General features: G+C 36.6%; 1 protein-coding gene across 6 annotated transcripts in view; it reads left to right on the forward strand.

Moving 5' to 3' along the window:
• L3MBTL4 (L3MBTL histone methyl-lysine binding protein 4) overlaps positions 1-17,286 on the forward strand; it is a 462,348-nt gene that overhangs the window by 192,559 nt on the left and 252,503 nt on the right. For all 6 annotated transcript variants that reach the window (XM_054460568.2, XM_054460567.2, XM_054460572.1 and 3 more), the window contains 2 exons: positions 12,598-12,683; positions 15,190-15,300. In XM_054460568.2, the coding sequence (XP_054316543.1) occupies positions 12,598-12,683; positions 15,190-15,300 (197 nt within the window). The remainder of the gene's footprint in view (positions 1-12,597; positions 12,684-15,189; positions 15,301-17,286) is intronic.

Raw genomic sequence — 17,286 nt, forward strand, 5'->3', positions numbered from 1 at the left:
TATGGTTCATCTTTTCATTTTCTGAACAATATTGTTCAAAAAGTAGATTTTAAAAATTTTGATGATGCCCAATTAATTAATTTTTAAATGAGTCTCAGCTTTTTTGTTTACTAAGAAATCTTTTCCTATCAGAAGTTCACCATATTTTCTTTTTTTCCAGTGAAGTTTTATATTTGTGGGTTTTACAATGAGATATTTTTATATATGGTGCAATGTAAGGGCCAAGGTTTGATTTTTATTTGGCATATGGATTTCAAGTTGTTTCAGGAACATTTGTGGAAAACGCTATTTGTTCTCCTTTGAATTACCTTGGCATCTTTATGGAAAATTAATTGACAATGTATGCCTAGGTCTACGTTTGGACTTTGTATACTGTTCTATTGATTTATGCCTGTAACTTTACATTAATACCACATTGTCAAGCTTATATAGCTTTACAGTGGCCTGTATCAGATAGTGTACAACTATTATGTGTCAGTTTTGAAAAAGCTGTTCTTGTCCTGGCATGATGGCTCATGCTTATAATCCCAGCATCTTGGGAGGCCAAGGCAGGAAGATCGCTTGAGGCCAGGAGTTTAAGACCAGACTGGGCAACATAGCAAGATTATATCTCTATTAAAAAAAATTAGCTAGGTGTGGTGGCATGCACCTGCAGTCCCAGCTACTCAGAAACTGAGGTGGGAGGATCGCTTGAGCCCAGGAGTTCTAGGCTGGAGTGAGTTATGATTTGATTTCCTAGCAGTTTATTGATTTTAACACCCATATTTGTGAAGGATATTTGTCTAGAGTTTTCTTTTCTTCAATTTTTAAAACTGGTTTTTGTATCAGAAAATGGTGATCTCATAAATGAGTTGGAAATATTCCTCTCTTCTTGTGTATTTTCTGGAACAGCAGGTTTAGAATTAGTATTATTTATTCTTGAAATATTTGGTAAAAGTCATAAGTGAAGCCATCTGGGCTTGAGGTTTTGTTTCTGGGAAGGTTTTAGCTATGAATTCAATTTTGCTAATTTAATTTTATTATCAAACAATGTACTTTGTATTATTTCAGTTCTTTGAAACATAATTTTCCCCTCCATGGCTCAGAATGTGGTTTTTCTTGTGAATGTTACACATCCATGAAAACAATGTGTATTTTACTGTTGTTGGGTGGAGTGTTCCATCAATATCAATTAGTTCAAGTCGGTTGAGTGTTGTTCATGTCTTCTATGTTCTTACCAATTTTCTGTTTACTTTTTCCATTGATTACTGAGAGAGGATTAAGTCATCTATAAGTGTGGATTTGTGTATTTCCCCTTTTGATTCTATAGTTTTTTGCTTTGCATAATTTTGAAGCACTCTTATTAGGTGCACACATTTTTAGAATGATTTTATTCTCTTAAAGAATTGTCCCCTTTATTTTTATGTAATTTTCTTTTTCATCCCTGGTAACATTTCTTTAGCCATTTTAGCTTTCTTTTGATTAATGCTTGTGTTGCATATCTTTTTCCATACTTTTTAACCTATATTTTACCTACTTGTGTATTTATATTTAAAGTCGGTTTCCAAAAATATGTAATATATTTATGTGTATGACTGAATTTAAATCCCTCATCTTGGTGTTAGTGTTCTATTTATCCATTTTGGTTTTGGTTTTTTTAAATATTTTCCTGACTTTTTAAACATTTTATTGGGTATTATTTAATGCTTCCATTTTACCTTTGGTATTGACTTTTTAATTATGCCTCTTAAAAATATTTATCAGTTGCCCTACAGTTTATGATATACCTATTATCGCAGTCTACTTTATTATATCACTCTTCCCACAGTGTGAGAAATAGTATAGCTGTTCCCATAGTACAACAGTTTATTTCCATTTTCTTTCCTGTCATTTCTCCTCTTGTTGTCTTTAGTTCCAGATGACTTTTTTTCTTATAAAATCAGCAAATAAGAAAAGCATGAAGTAAAAGCAATTTTACCCTCTATATATTCTATATCACATAAAGGCTGTTACTGTATCTGTTTTAGATTATGACACTATCTTTTGTTTGTTTATTTTTTATTTTATTATTATTATTTGGAGGCAGAATCTCACTCTGTTCCCCAGTCTGGAGTGCAATGGTGCGATCTCGGCTCACTGCAACCTCTGCCTCCCAGTTGCAAGTGATTCTTGTGCCTCAGCCTCCTGAGTAGCTGAGATTACAGGTGTGCACCATGACACTCAGCTATTTTTGTACTTTTAGTAGAGATGGGGTTTCGCCATGTTGGCCAGGCTGGTCTCAAACTCCTGGCGTCAAGTAATCCACCCGCCTCTCCCTCCCCAAGTGTTGGGATTACAGACATGGGCCGCCACATCTGGCCGACATTATCTTTTACAGTGATTTATATTAAGCAGGTGTATTTTATTTTTACCTTTATGTTCACCATTTTCAGCACTTTTTATGTCTTTGTGTATATCCAAATTTCCATCTGGTGTTATGTTCCTTCTCTCTGAAGAACTTTCTTTATAATTTCCTGTAGCTTAAATTTGGTGGAAATGCATTATGTCAGTTTTTATTTGCTGGAAAAGCCTTTATTTTGCCTTAACATTGTACAGACATTTTTGCTGGGTATATGATTCTGGGTTGAAAGGTTTCCTGTTCATTTTTTTTTTTAAGGTGTCACTATCTTATCTTCTGACTTGCATAGTTTCTGAGTAGAAGCCTGCCGTAGTTCCTATGTTCCCCTTAATTTTTTTTTTTTTTAGATAGGCTGGAGTGCAGTGGCATGATCTTGGCTCACTGCAACCTCTGCCTACCAGGCTCAGGCACTTCTCCCACCTCAGCCTCCTGAGTAGCTGGGACTACAGGTGTGTACCACCACACCCAGTTAATGTTTGTATTTTTGGTAGAGATGGTGTTTTGCCATGTTTCCCAGGCTGATCTTGAACACCTGAGCTCAACCTATCCACCTGCCTTGGCCTTCCAAAGTGCTGGGATTATAGGCGTAAGCCACTGTGCCTGGCCACCCTTAATGTATTTTTTATTTTCCTTGTGCTGCCTTAACATTTTTTCTTTACCTTTGGTGCTCTGGAAGGGAGCTTTCTCCGGTTTTGTGCTTCACTCCTAACCTTTCCCTTGAGCACTTGGGCAGGCCCATTATTCCAGACTGACAGCCTAGCCCCACTTGGCCTTTAAGACTTTACTAAAATGTTAGCTGATTTCTTTTTAACCACTTGTATAGAATCACTGCTTCCTCGTATGCTCTGCTACAGGCAAAATACTTTGAGTTTCTCTATCTGTCCCTCTTTGGATTTCTCTTTAGTTTGTTGCTTTGGAACTTTAGATCTCCAGTGGGCTCAAGAAAGTTTATGATCATTGTTAGGGAGTGAGTAACAGTCTTCAGTGGCTTTCTACATTCTACACAGAAATGGGAACGCTCCCACCTACTTTCCAATAGTACTCTTATCTTATGGATCCTCTGTGATCTCTCTAAGGACATTCAATAAAGGTTTATTTTTAAAACTTTTTGGTTTAAATCTTCCTCACTTTATATTTTCTTTTTTTTTTTTCAAATTTCCTTTTTTATTTGTTTTTGTATCTATTTATTGTGGTCTTCAAATATCTAGTGCATCTTAGTTATCCTTTGATGTTTAAGAATAAGCTCCTGACAAGCTGGCTAAAATCTCTGGGTGCCCTGATGGAGCTTGTCAGTTTGTGAACCTTCCTGTAGGGTGTTCATATGGAAACCATGTGTTTTGTTTCTACACCCCCAAATAACATAACTAGGACTCTTGAGTCAGTTTCCACAGGCAAGGTTCCTCCATTCCTCTGACTGGTGTGTATGGTGAGAATGGAGGACTTGGGAGGGTGCTGCTAGCTCTCTGAGATCCTGGCCACGGGAGTGGGTAGAGAGGTCATTGTTCTGTGAGTGGGTTTCATTAGTGCCTAAGATTTCCACATCTGTAACTTCTCTGTTTCAATCTATCTAGAGATTAAAACCTCCAGCCTTTTGCCTTAATGCATGAGGACTAGTTCCTCAGTCGTGTTGGGCAAGTAGATGACTTCATGGGGTCTATCAAGACTTTAAGACCAGCGTCTGTGTTTAGCCCCACACTGCTGCCATTAGAAATATTTGGTGCCTGCAATTCCCAAGCTTTCCTGGATTCTATAACATAAACTAGCTACTTCTTATGTTAACAGATTTGTGTGTTCTTCTTTAACAGATTTATGTTTTAGCTTTGTAAAGTTTTGTTAAGTCAGTTTTCATTTGTTGGTTTCTTTTTTTACACTTCCAGGGATTTTTTTTGACATTTCTCATTGGCATTTGGCTTTTTACCTGTTCGCGTTGTGGCTTTATGTCCTCATATTAGTTTTGTTTTTATTTTTATTTTTTGCATAAATAACATTATATTCATACTATTTTATAATTGCAGAGTTTTCTCATTTAGTGCCCCTTGGTTTCTCCTTCCACCCAGGTTAATTACTCCCACTGAGCAAATGGCAACTGATGCTAATCCCTTAATATTAGTCACCTTGAGCTAACTAGTATATCGAACTGCTCCAAAATGTTAGTGCTTTTAGCACATTTAAGATTTTGTTTCTTGCTCCTGTCACAGTATAATCATGGCTGATAGGGGCTAGTTCTGTTCCATGCAATTATTCTGAGACTAGGGCTCCTCCAATTTCTTGGATCTTTCCATTTCATCCTGAGAATAGAAAGAAGCTGATGGTTGTACATGGGAGGGCCAAACTTGGAGGTAGCTTATTACATCATTTCTACCCACATGGGTTGGCCTGAATTCAGTCACAGGACTACATGTAGCTACATAGGAGTCTAGGAAATGCAGTTCAGCCTTCTCACCAAGAGGAAAAGCCATCATCTTATGCTGTACATATTTTGTGGATTCTCGTGATTGCATATCCATGTGCACATACATGCTCATATCCATGTGTTCATAAGCCCATGTTCTTTTTTGTCATTGTTTGTGCTGTAAAAGTTGGATTATATTAGGTACATACTTTACATCAATTTTAACTTTGCTCAACTATGTCTCATGGCAAATTCCTTCCAACTCATTTGTATAGTTCAAATTCTTTCTTTATAATAACTGCATAATATTTCATAATGTGTTATATCAAAATTAACTCAGCATTTTTGTGTTAAACATTCATTTAAAAATGCCTTTATTGATACCTGTTGGCATTTAGAAGGGAACACAGCTATAAGTATGTGTTTATTTCTGCATTTTTAAACTGGAAATTGAGCATTCAAACCTGTTGGCTGAATGAACATTTATTATTAGGGAATAAAGCTATAATAATTGGTATTTTGGGAGGTAATGAAATGTACTTTGTAGAAATAACACAGTTGGTTTCTTTAGATTCTCTAGAATCACCAATTGGCTGGACCTACTTAGTAGATGTTTCATGAACACATAGAAATATTTAGCTTAGCAAATTGATATTTTGATACCCAATGACCACTTTACCTCATAATTTCCTTGCAAAGCTTAAATTACAATAGAAAAATTTACAGTCCAAAGAAATCCTTCCTTTAGTTGCAACCTTAGCCATTAACTTTTTTTTAGCCAAACAAAAGATTACTGTATTTTAAATGGAACTGTGCTAGTTCCTATAGATAGATTCTGTGGGCATAAGGAAGGTAAGAGTTCAGAGGATAATATAAATTATTAATTAATGAATTGAACAGATATGAATTGAGTGCCTACCAAATGTGAGGCACAGCTAGGAGCTGAGGATGTAATAAAGAACAATAAAGATATAACATGTGAAGATTGCTAGGTCTGTAATAGAATGTCACTCAGTGGAATATGATACGGTTAGTGAAACTAAGAGAAAAACAACTCTAGCTTTTTATTTTAAAATGTTAAGTATTGAGAGACAGAGAGAAATAGAACTCATTACTCTGTCTCAAATGCCTGCCAAAACATTGGGTTAGATTAGATCCCGCGTGAACCATGGTATTGAAGACAGTTCTGCTGGGCACTCAGCCAGTGTAACACAGATAGGTTGTTTTCTGGTGATCTCGCCAGACACAAAAGAGAGTTTATTTCTTTACATAGTGTATTCTGGATATAGTACAGCTCAGCCATACTTTGAGCAAAACAATCAATTATAAAATGAGCTCTTTGACAAGCTCCTGAGGTGCTGATATTTCATACCGTAGATCAAATAATTCTCTCTATGCTTTAGAAACTAACTAATGATCAACTAAAATATCTGACGTACTGCTGTAAATGTTAGAGTCTAACTTATGTTCTTTTGCCAGAAAGAGATTTTACCTTTAATTGTTATGAGCTGAATATGAATGTAAGACTTCTAATATCTAAGGCACCATAAATGTGAGGTCATTTTCAACATGTTTTGAAACAATAAAGGGTGAACCTGAATTAGGCTTGGCCGCCATTGAAGCATCTGATTTTCTTCAAATCTTGTATTTCTGAGTCGTGTACTGAACAGCATGCCACTATCTCATACAAGACAATTAGTGACCACTTGGTCCTATGATTGTTTCCGTAAAGAGCCCTTCTGTATGTGCAGAACCTACTAGCAGAATGGCAGCTTTCAGGTAGTGGTAACTTTCCTCAATCTCTATCATTGGAGGCCCGGGTATTTGGATGACTCACTGCCCTGCCTTGGAGAGGTACCTGAAACAAATGAATAAGTGGTCTCTGAGGGGCTTTCTTAGATAATTCAGGTTCTTAAAATGATAGTGAAAGCCAGCCAGGGCCGCACTGGTACTAGTCACATAATCCTAATTATTCAATTGATGTTTTCTCTTAGACTTCAGGCCCAGCAGCCTAGAGCACTCAGTAAACCTCAAAGTAGCTCTTTAGAAGTTTTGATTTCTACAAATTGCAAGTCAGGAGACACAGGCTCTAGCTTTGACTTCGTTGTTAGCTGCCTTGCCTTATATGAGTCACTTAAAATGCCAGGTCTCACTTTCCTCATCAGTAGAATTGAGTTTGATGAAGTGTCCATTCAGCATGTGTGTTCATGCTGAACATTCTGTCTATTGTGATAGACCCTTGGCAGATCCAATAGATTGATAGATTTGTCTATTGTGGGTAGACCTTTGGCAGATCCCTTTTATTGCTAGTTATTAAATAAGACTATTGGCCATTACTTAAAACCTGCTTGTCCTACAGCAATGATTTTGTTTCCTGAATTGGCCACTGGTATAACTGTGGTTGTTCTGCTTCTCTAGGTCCTAAGGGACAGGTCACCCAGACTAGTCAGGAACTTAAGGACTTGTGCTATTGATTCATGAGCTCAATTCTTTAGAAAGAATGTTCCAGTGGAAAAAATAGGTTGCTGCTTAGGCTATTGTTCCTAGAGGAAAAATAATCGAGGGTGCCTTTTAAAAAAATTCTGAAACCAGTATTACACCTTCTTACATGGCCTTCTAATATGGAACAAAAAACTGAGGAGCATTACATTTGCATTGTATAGATGCCACAGATCAGACGGCTTTTTCTTGGCATCATCCAGTTTACAGTGCTGTTGGAACATTAGCCAGTATTGATACACCAGCACCATTTTGTTCAAATGGTACCTCTGATTCCACCAGTGCCAGCAGGCAAAAAACTTTGTATCAGAGTTTCATTCAGAATTTTGGGGCTAGACTGGTATCATTTTGGCTTATATCTCTATCATTCTTGGCCACCACAATGTAAAATGCAAATGTTTCAGGAAATATATTTTATTTGTTCAACAAATATTTACCAAATACTTACTGAATACCAGCTGTATGTTATGAGGAAATAGCAGTGAAGTGAACATATTCCTATCATAAGGCAGCCTATGTTCTAATGGAGCAAGAGCACGAAATATTCACAACACACACTGTGTTAGGTGTCAATAAGTGCTGTGGAGAAGAATAAGGCAAGTAATGGGGTTAGGAAGGGCACATACATTTGGGAGGGGGGCTCCCTGTTATATAGAGAGTTCAGGGTGGGACTGAGCGAGAAGGTAACAGTTGAGTGGCATTTGAGATAAGGTGGCAAGTCTGGAGGATATCTACAGATAACTCTCCATGTAAAGGAACAACAAGTACAAGAACTTGAAGAGGGAGGATGTCTGCAGTGTTCTAGTTATAGCAGGAGTGTAGTGAACAGGAGATGAGGTCAGAGCAGTAGTGGGGCCGAGTTCTGTAGGGCCCTGTAGGTCATAGTAAGCACTTGCTTTTCCCCTGTGTAATGGAGGAAGCCATTGGAATGACATGGTAGAGAAGGTTTTAACTTATATTTACCTTCGTTTAACCCTTAAATGTTTCCTTTTTTGCTTCCATATTTGCATCCTCCAGAAGGACTTTTTCTTGACCCTGAATGCTTTCCACTCCAGGTTCTGGAAATAATTTCCCTAGATCCCAGTTTCATCTTTTTATTTTTTTAAATTTTATTTTAAAATAGAGGTGAGGTCTCGTTACGTTCCTAGGCTGGTCTTGAACTCAGTGGCTCAAGTGATCCTCCCACTGCAGCTTCCTGAGTAGCTGGGACTACAGGTGTGTGCTGCCATGCCCAGCTGATCCCAGCTTTTTCACACAGGGCCTCCTCCTTTGTCCTTCTTGAGGCCACCACTTCCCTGCAGCCTGTAAAGGAGATGGCTTATTTTGCCATATCCCAAGTAGTTCTCCTCTTCTTCTAAAACAGTTCTCAGCTGTTTGGAAAATCCCCTTCTTCCTGAGGGCTCAGGCTGTTCTGCTTCACTCCATCTCACCCCTAATTTTGCCACCATCTAGATGATTTTTAATTATTCTTCATCATTAACTGAAGATATTTGTCACCCAGATCTACCGTTTTACCGGAAGAATTGCTGGCACCATGAGGAAATCCAGGGCTGAGTGGCCGACACCCTAGCTCAGTAGTTCCTTGATCCTAATTTCTGTGACACTTTTTCCATGCTTTGGTTCAGCCACCCATGCCCACAGCCACAGCTTGGACCTAAAGAATGAGGTGCAAGCTGTGGCTGTGAGCATGGGTGGCTAAACCAAAGCATGCAAGTTTTTAACTCAAAATGGCATGGAATGAGGTGGGACATGAATAAATAATTTAAACAGTATAGCCCAGTTTCCAGTCCAGCAGTTTACAGTCCCGCCCTCTCGCTGTCGCAGTTCTATGCCTTGGCCTCCAGAGGGAGCTCAGCATCTCAGTCCTGAGGCCTGAAAGGGGCCGCCTTGGATCATGGATTTTCAATCTTGACTGGGTTTTCAATCTTGGCAGGACGAAGTGATAAGTATGAGGTTGATGGAGCCACGCGTCATTGTTCAGATACCATTTATTCCACTTTCTAACTGTATAGCACTTGACAGGCTGCTCAAGGCTCAAGTTCTCACCTAAAAAGTGTAGATAAAAGTGTACCTCACAGGGAATAGATGAGGAATAACTGACTTCATGTAAGTGAGTACAGTGCTTACCTATAAATGGAAGCCAGTTAGAGGTGGGTTTTCAATGAGAGGGGTGAAGAGGTTAAAGGCTATTCTTGTTCCATGGGGCAGTCTCCTGTATTTCATTCTTGTCTCAAGTAGGAATTTAAATCGTTGAAAAGCTTCTTCCACGGTATTGCTGCATTGCTGTGTGCATGGGCCTGGCCCCTCCCACTCCCCGTGCAGCCCTGCTTCTTGCTTTCCAAGGTCTACCAGGACTCAGGGCTGGGATCGGAAGGAAGAAAGTGCGAGTAGGTGGCTTTTGCAACTCTCCCTGGGCCATATGACATTCTTCTCTCTTTGGGTTCACTGAACAGGGAATATATAGGTACAATGTTTTCCCTTTTTTGCATGTACATAGCTCATTTCTGAGAGTGGCATAGACGGAATTGCTGCTTAAGAGCCATTTAAAACGGTCACAGCCTTTAATTTTCACCTGTTTTTCACAAAAAGGGGAAGAAGGATAGTGACTCTCACAGTAGCATGCCGAGTTTCTTTACCAGGCTGGGACAGGACCAGGTGCTATCTCTCTCACTCACCTCACATCCAGTCGTTAGTCCCCTACACTCAGGTTTCCTTTTGCTCTATCCAACCATATGTACCGGTCAGGTGCCTGGGTGAAGAAGCCCAGCATGGAAGGGGCCAGGTGTGGGCATGGTTCAAAATCTACATAGAAATGTGGAGATCCAAAATGTAATAAATGGATTTGGATGATTTTAAAAAGTATCAGCTATAAAAGTAAATGCAGAGTTTGGTGTGGTATCATGTGCCTGTAGTCCCAGCTACTCAGAAGGCTGAGGTGAGAGAACCACGTGAGCCCAGGAGTTTGAGGCTGCAGTTCTCTATGACTGTGTCAGAAGAGCCACCGCATTCCAGTCTGGGCAGCCTAGAGAAACCTCATCTCTTGAAAAGAAAAAGTAAATGCAACTGCAGAAATACTTATTGAAACATAAAATATATAGTATAACTCGTAAAGGAAAGGATAGAAAGCAAAGGAAACCTCAAGAAAGCTTAAAAAAAATTCAGCTTAAAACATGTTTACAGAAATTAGATTAAAAAACTAGTGGTGAAAACAAATGTAAATTAATTTAAAAGTCCATTTAGAAAGTGATTAAAATAGATATATCTGGAACAAAATAATATAAAAGTAAAAACGATGGGTAAAATATTATCAGCAAACATGAACAGAAAATAACAGGGTGGCAATATAATTTTTAGTAAAAATAATTTGAGACAAAATACATAAATGTATCCAAAAGGGAAAGGGAAATTTTCTCTATATTAAGAATAAATAGAAAGCACAACTCATGCCAAACATTTTATGTACAGAATGATGTAACATCAAAATATGAAGCAAAGTACTCCATGATCTAGCAGTGTTACTCCTGGATGCATTCCAACATAAATGTATACTTCTTATCACTAAAAAGAATATACTGGAGTGTTCATAGCAGCATTTTTAATAATAGCTCCCAAATGGAAACCACCCAAATGACCACAATCAGTAGAATAGATAGATAAATTGTGAAATACTCACATAATGGAATATTATACCACAATGAAAATGAATGTTCTGAAAGCAGTAATCTACCTGACCCTCACATTCAGAATGCTGAGCAAAAGATGTTCACCACAAAGGAGCACATGCTGTGTGATTGCATTTATGTAAAGGGAAAAACAGAAGAAAACAAATCTCTGTGGTTGGAAGCGAGGGTAGGGATTTCTCTTTGAGGAGGGTGGTATTGTGTCTAGAAGGGATGATGATGGGGAGGGGATCCTGGGGCTCTGGAAATGCCCTGGTTTAGATCTGTGTTTGGTTATGCAGGTATGCTAGTTTTTTGAAAAATGTTCAGTATATCCACTTGATTTGTGTACTTTTCTTTAAATATATTTTTAGTAAAAAGCATATAAATGAAGGAAAAATGATCAGAAATATCGGGGAATTGTAAAAAAATACTTATTTTAGAGACTTTAGCATATTGCTTCAGACTTTCTGCTTAAAGAACAGATTTTTGCATAATATAGCTAGATTGTATTACTGCAAATGGTACCATACTTTAAAATATATATATATATACTCTGTTTTTTAAAAATTGTTGACTCTATTTTATACTAAAAAGAAATCCTCAAACCTCAAAAGCAGGAATTCTATATGTCACGTGACATTCTGAAACTATAATGTGGTAGACTAGATATTAGTATTACTATTTTAAACAAATATGAAAATTACTTGGAGTATCTCAAATAAATATTTAAGGATTAAATCAAGACAACACAGATTACAATTATAATTGGTTTTTAGAAAATAAAAAGTGAGAAGAATACATATTTTTTAAAAATGTGTCCAGCTGTCTAAACCTGAATTTAGTGGCAACAATGGCAGGTTCATTGTCTATTTCGTTTTAAATGAAAATAAATTATGTTTATAATTCAATTTGACAAAACAAATATAAAATAAACTGAAGAGAGGTAGGAGGGAGGAAGTAATAAGAGTAAAAGCAGTAAACAATATAATTAGAAAAGAAAAAAGAAGAAAAAATAGAGCTGATGAATAAATCTAAATACTTATTGCGTGGAAAGATAAATAAAACTATACAATATAGACCACTAGCAGATTTAATTAGGAATGAAAGAACACAAACATGAAGAGAAACAAGAAGGAAATTTGAAATAAATAGAGTTCTTTATATCATGTTCAATATATAGTTTTAATTGCAATTGTAGGAAATTGTAATTACAAAGATTTAATAATGAGACTAAAACTTTAATAGATGTAGAATGATTAGAGAAATTTGAAAGATTTTCAGTCTTTTTTTTCCAATTCATGGTATGAGGTCAGATGGTTGCTTGTGTTTTCAAACTTCTAAGGAGCCTTCTATTGGAGCTTGGGAGTCAGAAACCTGGGTCTCACCAGGCTCTGTCAAGTACTCACATGGCCTTTGACCTTGGCTAGCCCACTTAACCTTGTTGAGTGAATGAAAGTACCATTGAGTAAGTGCTTGAATGCAGGCATGCCTTTGCCTTCTCAGAGGTTATGGTTAAGTGAATTAATATATTTGTAGTTCTTACCATCAGGTCTGTTTAATGGTGAGCATTCGATTAACATTAGGTGTTATATCATCCAATGTTTTGTAGTATATGGGAATCAGAATATCTATGAGTAATATTTTGCTATTTATATATATATTTTCAGGTTATCCCAATCCAGAAAATTTTTCCTGGACAGAATACCTGGAAGCTACTCAAACCAATGCAGTTCCTGCCAAAGTTTTTAAAATGGTAAGTTCTATGTGGGTACAAACTCTCACCTTTAAACAACGTTTGTATTGAGTCATGCCTTCATTTGGCAGTTAAAAATTATTCTAGTTTTTTCTTTCTAAATTCAAGTAGTAATTTCATAACCGATATGCTTTTCTTTTAGTTAAAAATACAAGGTAGGTGACTCATCTGCTATTGTTCCCACATACGAATGTAGATGATGGTTTCCTTCCTTGAAAAATGGCAAATCAGAGGTACAATTGAAAGCACCTCATCAACTGCTGATGATCCATTCCTTACATTTCTGGTTCTATTAGTCTGCTGAGTGAGAACTCTGAATTTTCACAGTATCACTCTCTCAGGGACTGTTTGACTGTCCATGATGCCATAACAAAATTGTTGAAATGCATAGCCTTTGTGTGGATAATTTTATATATTTTGAGGTAAACCTTTCTTTCAGCATTTGTTGGAATACTAATTTTTAAAGTTCAAATTTGTACTTATATATTTATTCCAGGATTGAACTAAGTATAAATTAATTTCTAAAATAAAGTACATAGGTAGTACAGTTAAAGATATTTATATCCTAAACCTAAACCAGCGGTTTTCAAACTCTATTCCCTTTCAGTTCTCTGTGTGTTTCATGTTCCCCAACTTGTCTTTAATCAGAATTTTATATATTGGGCTTCTACATATAATTTCATTTACTGAAAATTGTCTAGAGATCAAGAGGGGCTTGAAACAAAATGATATTTCATTTTTTGAAAAAATTGATTATAATTGACAGGATTTGGGGGGAAATGTCCATATAATAAAATCAAGAAAGTAGAAGCGTTGGAGTACTAGGAAGGGTTTAAAAAGAGCAAAGATTCAGCAAGCAAAAATGCTTATTGTACTTGACTTTTCCAAGAGGAAAATGACAAGAAAATAAAACTCTGGGAAGTAGCTAAGAAGGCAGCTTCCAAGCTCTGTCCTGGGTTATTGTGGATTCAGCTCAGGGATGTATCTTAGGCACGAACAATACTAAACTCTTCTACCTCTGTTGTTCAGGACAGTGACGTTGGGGAGAACAGAAAGATTCTCAGGGATGAAAGACCTAATTATAGTCAGTATACTCCATTTAGTAGATATAATAATGCATCTTACAAAGAAAATGTGTTTCTACAAAAGCTGGAGAGAAACACACCAGATATTGCAGAAAGATTTGACGGTTTATTACTGACATATTAGTTGGGTTTTATTTTCCTTCTGCCATTTCTAAACTTGAAAAAATTCAAAACACTTTGGTTTCCAATAAAACCAATTGAACACTTTTATGTGTAATAGCTTTCAAGTGAAACTTTTTGCCAACCTATAGAAACTATCAGAGTTGCTTTTGACTTTGATTTTTGAGAGTTGAATTTCCTTAGTTTCCGTGATTTGGTTAAGTCCAGTGTCTTTTTTCTTACTCCGTGATTATGACTCCCTGTGTGTCTGTGGTTATAGACTCTTGGTTCCTAGCAGGATCACCTCAGGTGATCTGCCCACCTTGGCCTCCCAAAGTGCTGGGATTACAGGCGTGAGCCTATGATTTCTTTCTTTTAAGTGAAAGAAACCATAACACAGATCACCTGTCTCTTGTTACAGATGAAATGACAAAAGCATAGGTTATGGCTTTAAAGTACATCGTAGTATGATTTTAAAACAGTTTAACAGCTGAAATTACACGGCTTTTATCTAAGCATATTTTAGATTTATAAAGGATCTATAAAGGATCATGTTTATCCTTTCTGAGTTTTTATTAAATAATTTTGCCTTTTGTGCCATACACTTTGAAACTGGGCAATGAGAATAGTCGATAGTTTCTGAAATTATAAGGTCAATATCAGAAAGAAGGAAAAAACTAAACTAATATAGGAACTGTAATAAGATGCTTTTTGAACTTTAGTATAATCATTAACAAATTTATGATAGAATCTGTCTTTGTCTTTGTAGCTATCTTTAAAATGGCCAAAAAATTATTTTTTCTCTCACAGGTTTTTGTGAATCGAATGAAATAATATGCATACAGTCCTATGTGCTCTTAAAACTAAGTTCTGGCTGGGCATGATGGCTCACGCCTGTAATCCCAGCACTTTGGGATGCCGAGGTGGGCAGATCACCTGAGGTCAGGGGTTCAAGACCAGCCTGGCCAACATGGTGAAACCCTGTCTCTACTAATAACACAAAATTAGCCGGGCATGGTGGCTCATGCCTGTAATCCCAGCTACTCGGGAGGCTGAGGCAGGAGAATCGCTTGAACCCGGAAGGCGGAGGTTGCGGTGAGCTGAGATCGTACCATTGCACTCCAGCCTGGGCAACAAGAGTGAAACTCCGTCTCAAAAGACAAAGAAAAACAAAAACAAAAAAGCAAAACAAAAAAACACTAAATTCCAGTTGTATTAAAAATCTGCATATTAAAACTAAAACAGTAGTATTTTAGAAAAAATTAGTAGGATATCTGAATTACTGCATTTTGCGTGATTTGTTGTACTTATAACATTTACAGAGGTTGCCTCATGGTTTTCTGCCAAATATGAAACTTGAAGTTGTGGATAAACGGAACCCCAGGTTAATTCGTGTTGCTACGATTGTCGATGTTGATGACCAAAGAGTAAAGGTACATATTTTAAATTATTGTTATTATAATATCAATATTTTTCCTACATTACTTTTGTTTCCTCTACCCTCCCATTCTCTGAACTTTTCTCATTTATTAATTCATCTGCACAATAATTTTCTGGGGGGAAAAACATTCTGGATTTGACCTTGAAGATTGACCCTGGCCAAGATGGGACTAGAGGATCCCTAAAAAAGGAGAGAGTATAACTCACACCTTAAACTGGTTACAGAGGCTCTGATTTTTTTGGTGCAGCAGAAGAATAAAACTCCTGGCTTAATTTCTAGTCACATGTCTTTGGATGGAGTGATTCCCAGCTTTGTGTATGTGCAGGGGGAAATCTGTAGATGAGACATGACTGACTTTGAGAGATATTCTAATACTTTTCTGTTTGGATTTGCTGTTTTGACTTTTATTGTCAGTTCTTTTTTTTAAGCTTCTTTTTATTGGCATTATTCTATTTCACTTGAAATCATTGTTATTAAACAGCTTACCAAGAACAATTAAATCTTTGTTTCCTGCTTTTCTTTGTCAAATAAAAAAATTAAAAACACTTTATTCACTGTGGCTAAAAACAAAAGGTTAGATTTTGAATTAAAGATTTGATTAAAAGATTTCTATACTGTCCTTTATTTTTCTCAGAGAGCTGAAAGCATCTGTAGAATTTATTAAATTTTCTACAACATATTACAGCTTAAAAGTTATTTTCCATGCAAGTATAGTTTCTTTTCATAATAATAAAGATCGAAGTCAACTAATTTTAATAGGCACTATCTTAAAAGATAGATTTAGATTCGGTATAATTTAAAAGAAATCTTATTTGCTGTTTCCCTAATTTGAAAATAATATCTTATTCAATTTATAGAGAATAGTCAGTACATACATTTTAGTAAAATTTAGAGATGAGTGTCCGGCTTGGCAATAGATTATCAAAAGAATGTACACTGGCAATGTCCTTTGTTCTCTGATGAATGAAAACAAAAACTATGTTAAATAATATTCTGGAATAACATAGGTATTTTACCATATACCTTCTTATTAATGTTTTAAGTTTAATTTTAAACATATTGCTTTAACTCTTATTTATTTCTGGAATTTTACTGTTTACTCTTATGGCATTTTCAATGGAAATGACTTTTGCATATCATAATTGCTTTGTTAATTCAGTGACATTTTATTATTAACTTTCATTTTAAAAGTAGGCCGGGCACAGTGCCTGTAATCCCAGCATTTTGGGAGGCTGAGGCGGGAGTATCACCTGAGGTCAGGAGTTTGAGACCAGCCTGGCCAACATAGTGAAACTCCGTCTCTACTAAAAATACAAAAATTAGCTGGATGTGGTGTCACATGCCTGTAATCCCAGCTACTTGGGAGATTGAGGCAGAAGAATTGCTTGAGCCTGGGAGGCAGAGGTTGCAGTGAGCCGAGATCACGCCACTGCACTCCAGCCTGGGTGACACAGCTGGACTCCGTTTCAAAAAAAAAAAAAAGTATTTCATTTCTAAGATAAGCTCAATCGTAATAGCACATCAAATCTGACTTAGATTTTTAGTTGACAAACTGTTTTCCTATTATTCATAAGATATTTACTGTAGCATCGATTGATCATTAGTTGCCAGTTTATGAGCAAGCAATTGAAGTTTTTCTTCTCTCAGCTTTGCCCAGTACATTCCTCTATTCTTCAATTAATGTGTTGATCATATTGTTCATATTGTTCTGTTATTCTCTAATTTTCTTTTTAAAGTCAGTATTTTTCAAAGGAAATCTTTATCCCAGCACATAATAGATGCTTACTGTTTGCGTGAGTGAATTAAGGAGGATGTGGAGCAGTGAATGGCACTGAGTGTACTTTGGCACTCTGACTGTTATCTGAATATGTAGAAATGATTGTGTTGGTCAACAGGCACTCTTCTCTTATTTTCAAATATTTTCATAATAACTCTTCTCTTGGACATCTGGAGTAATAATTATTGGAAAATGCCCTCG

Source organism: Pongo pygmaeus, chromosome 17 (assembly GCF_028885625.2).
Source record: "Pongo pygmaeus isolate AG05252 chromosome 17, NHGRI_mPonPyg2-v2.0_pri, whole genome shotgun sequence".
In the NCBI taxonomy this organism is placed as follows: Eukaryota; Metazoa; Chordata; class Mammalia; order Primates; family Hominidae; genus Pongo; species Pongo pygmaeus.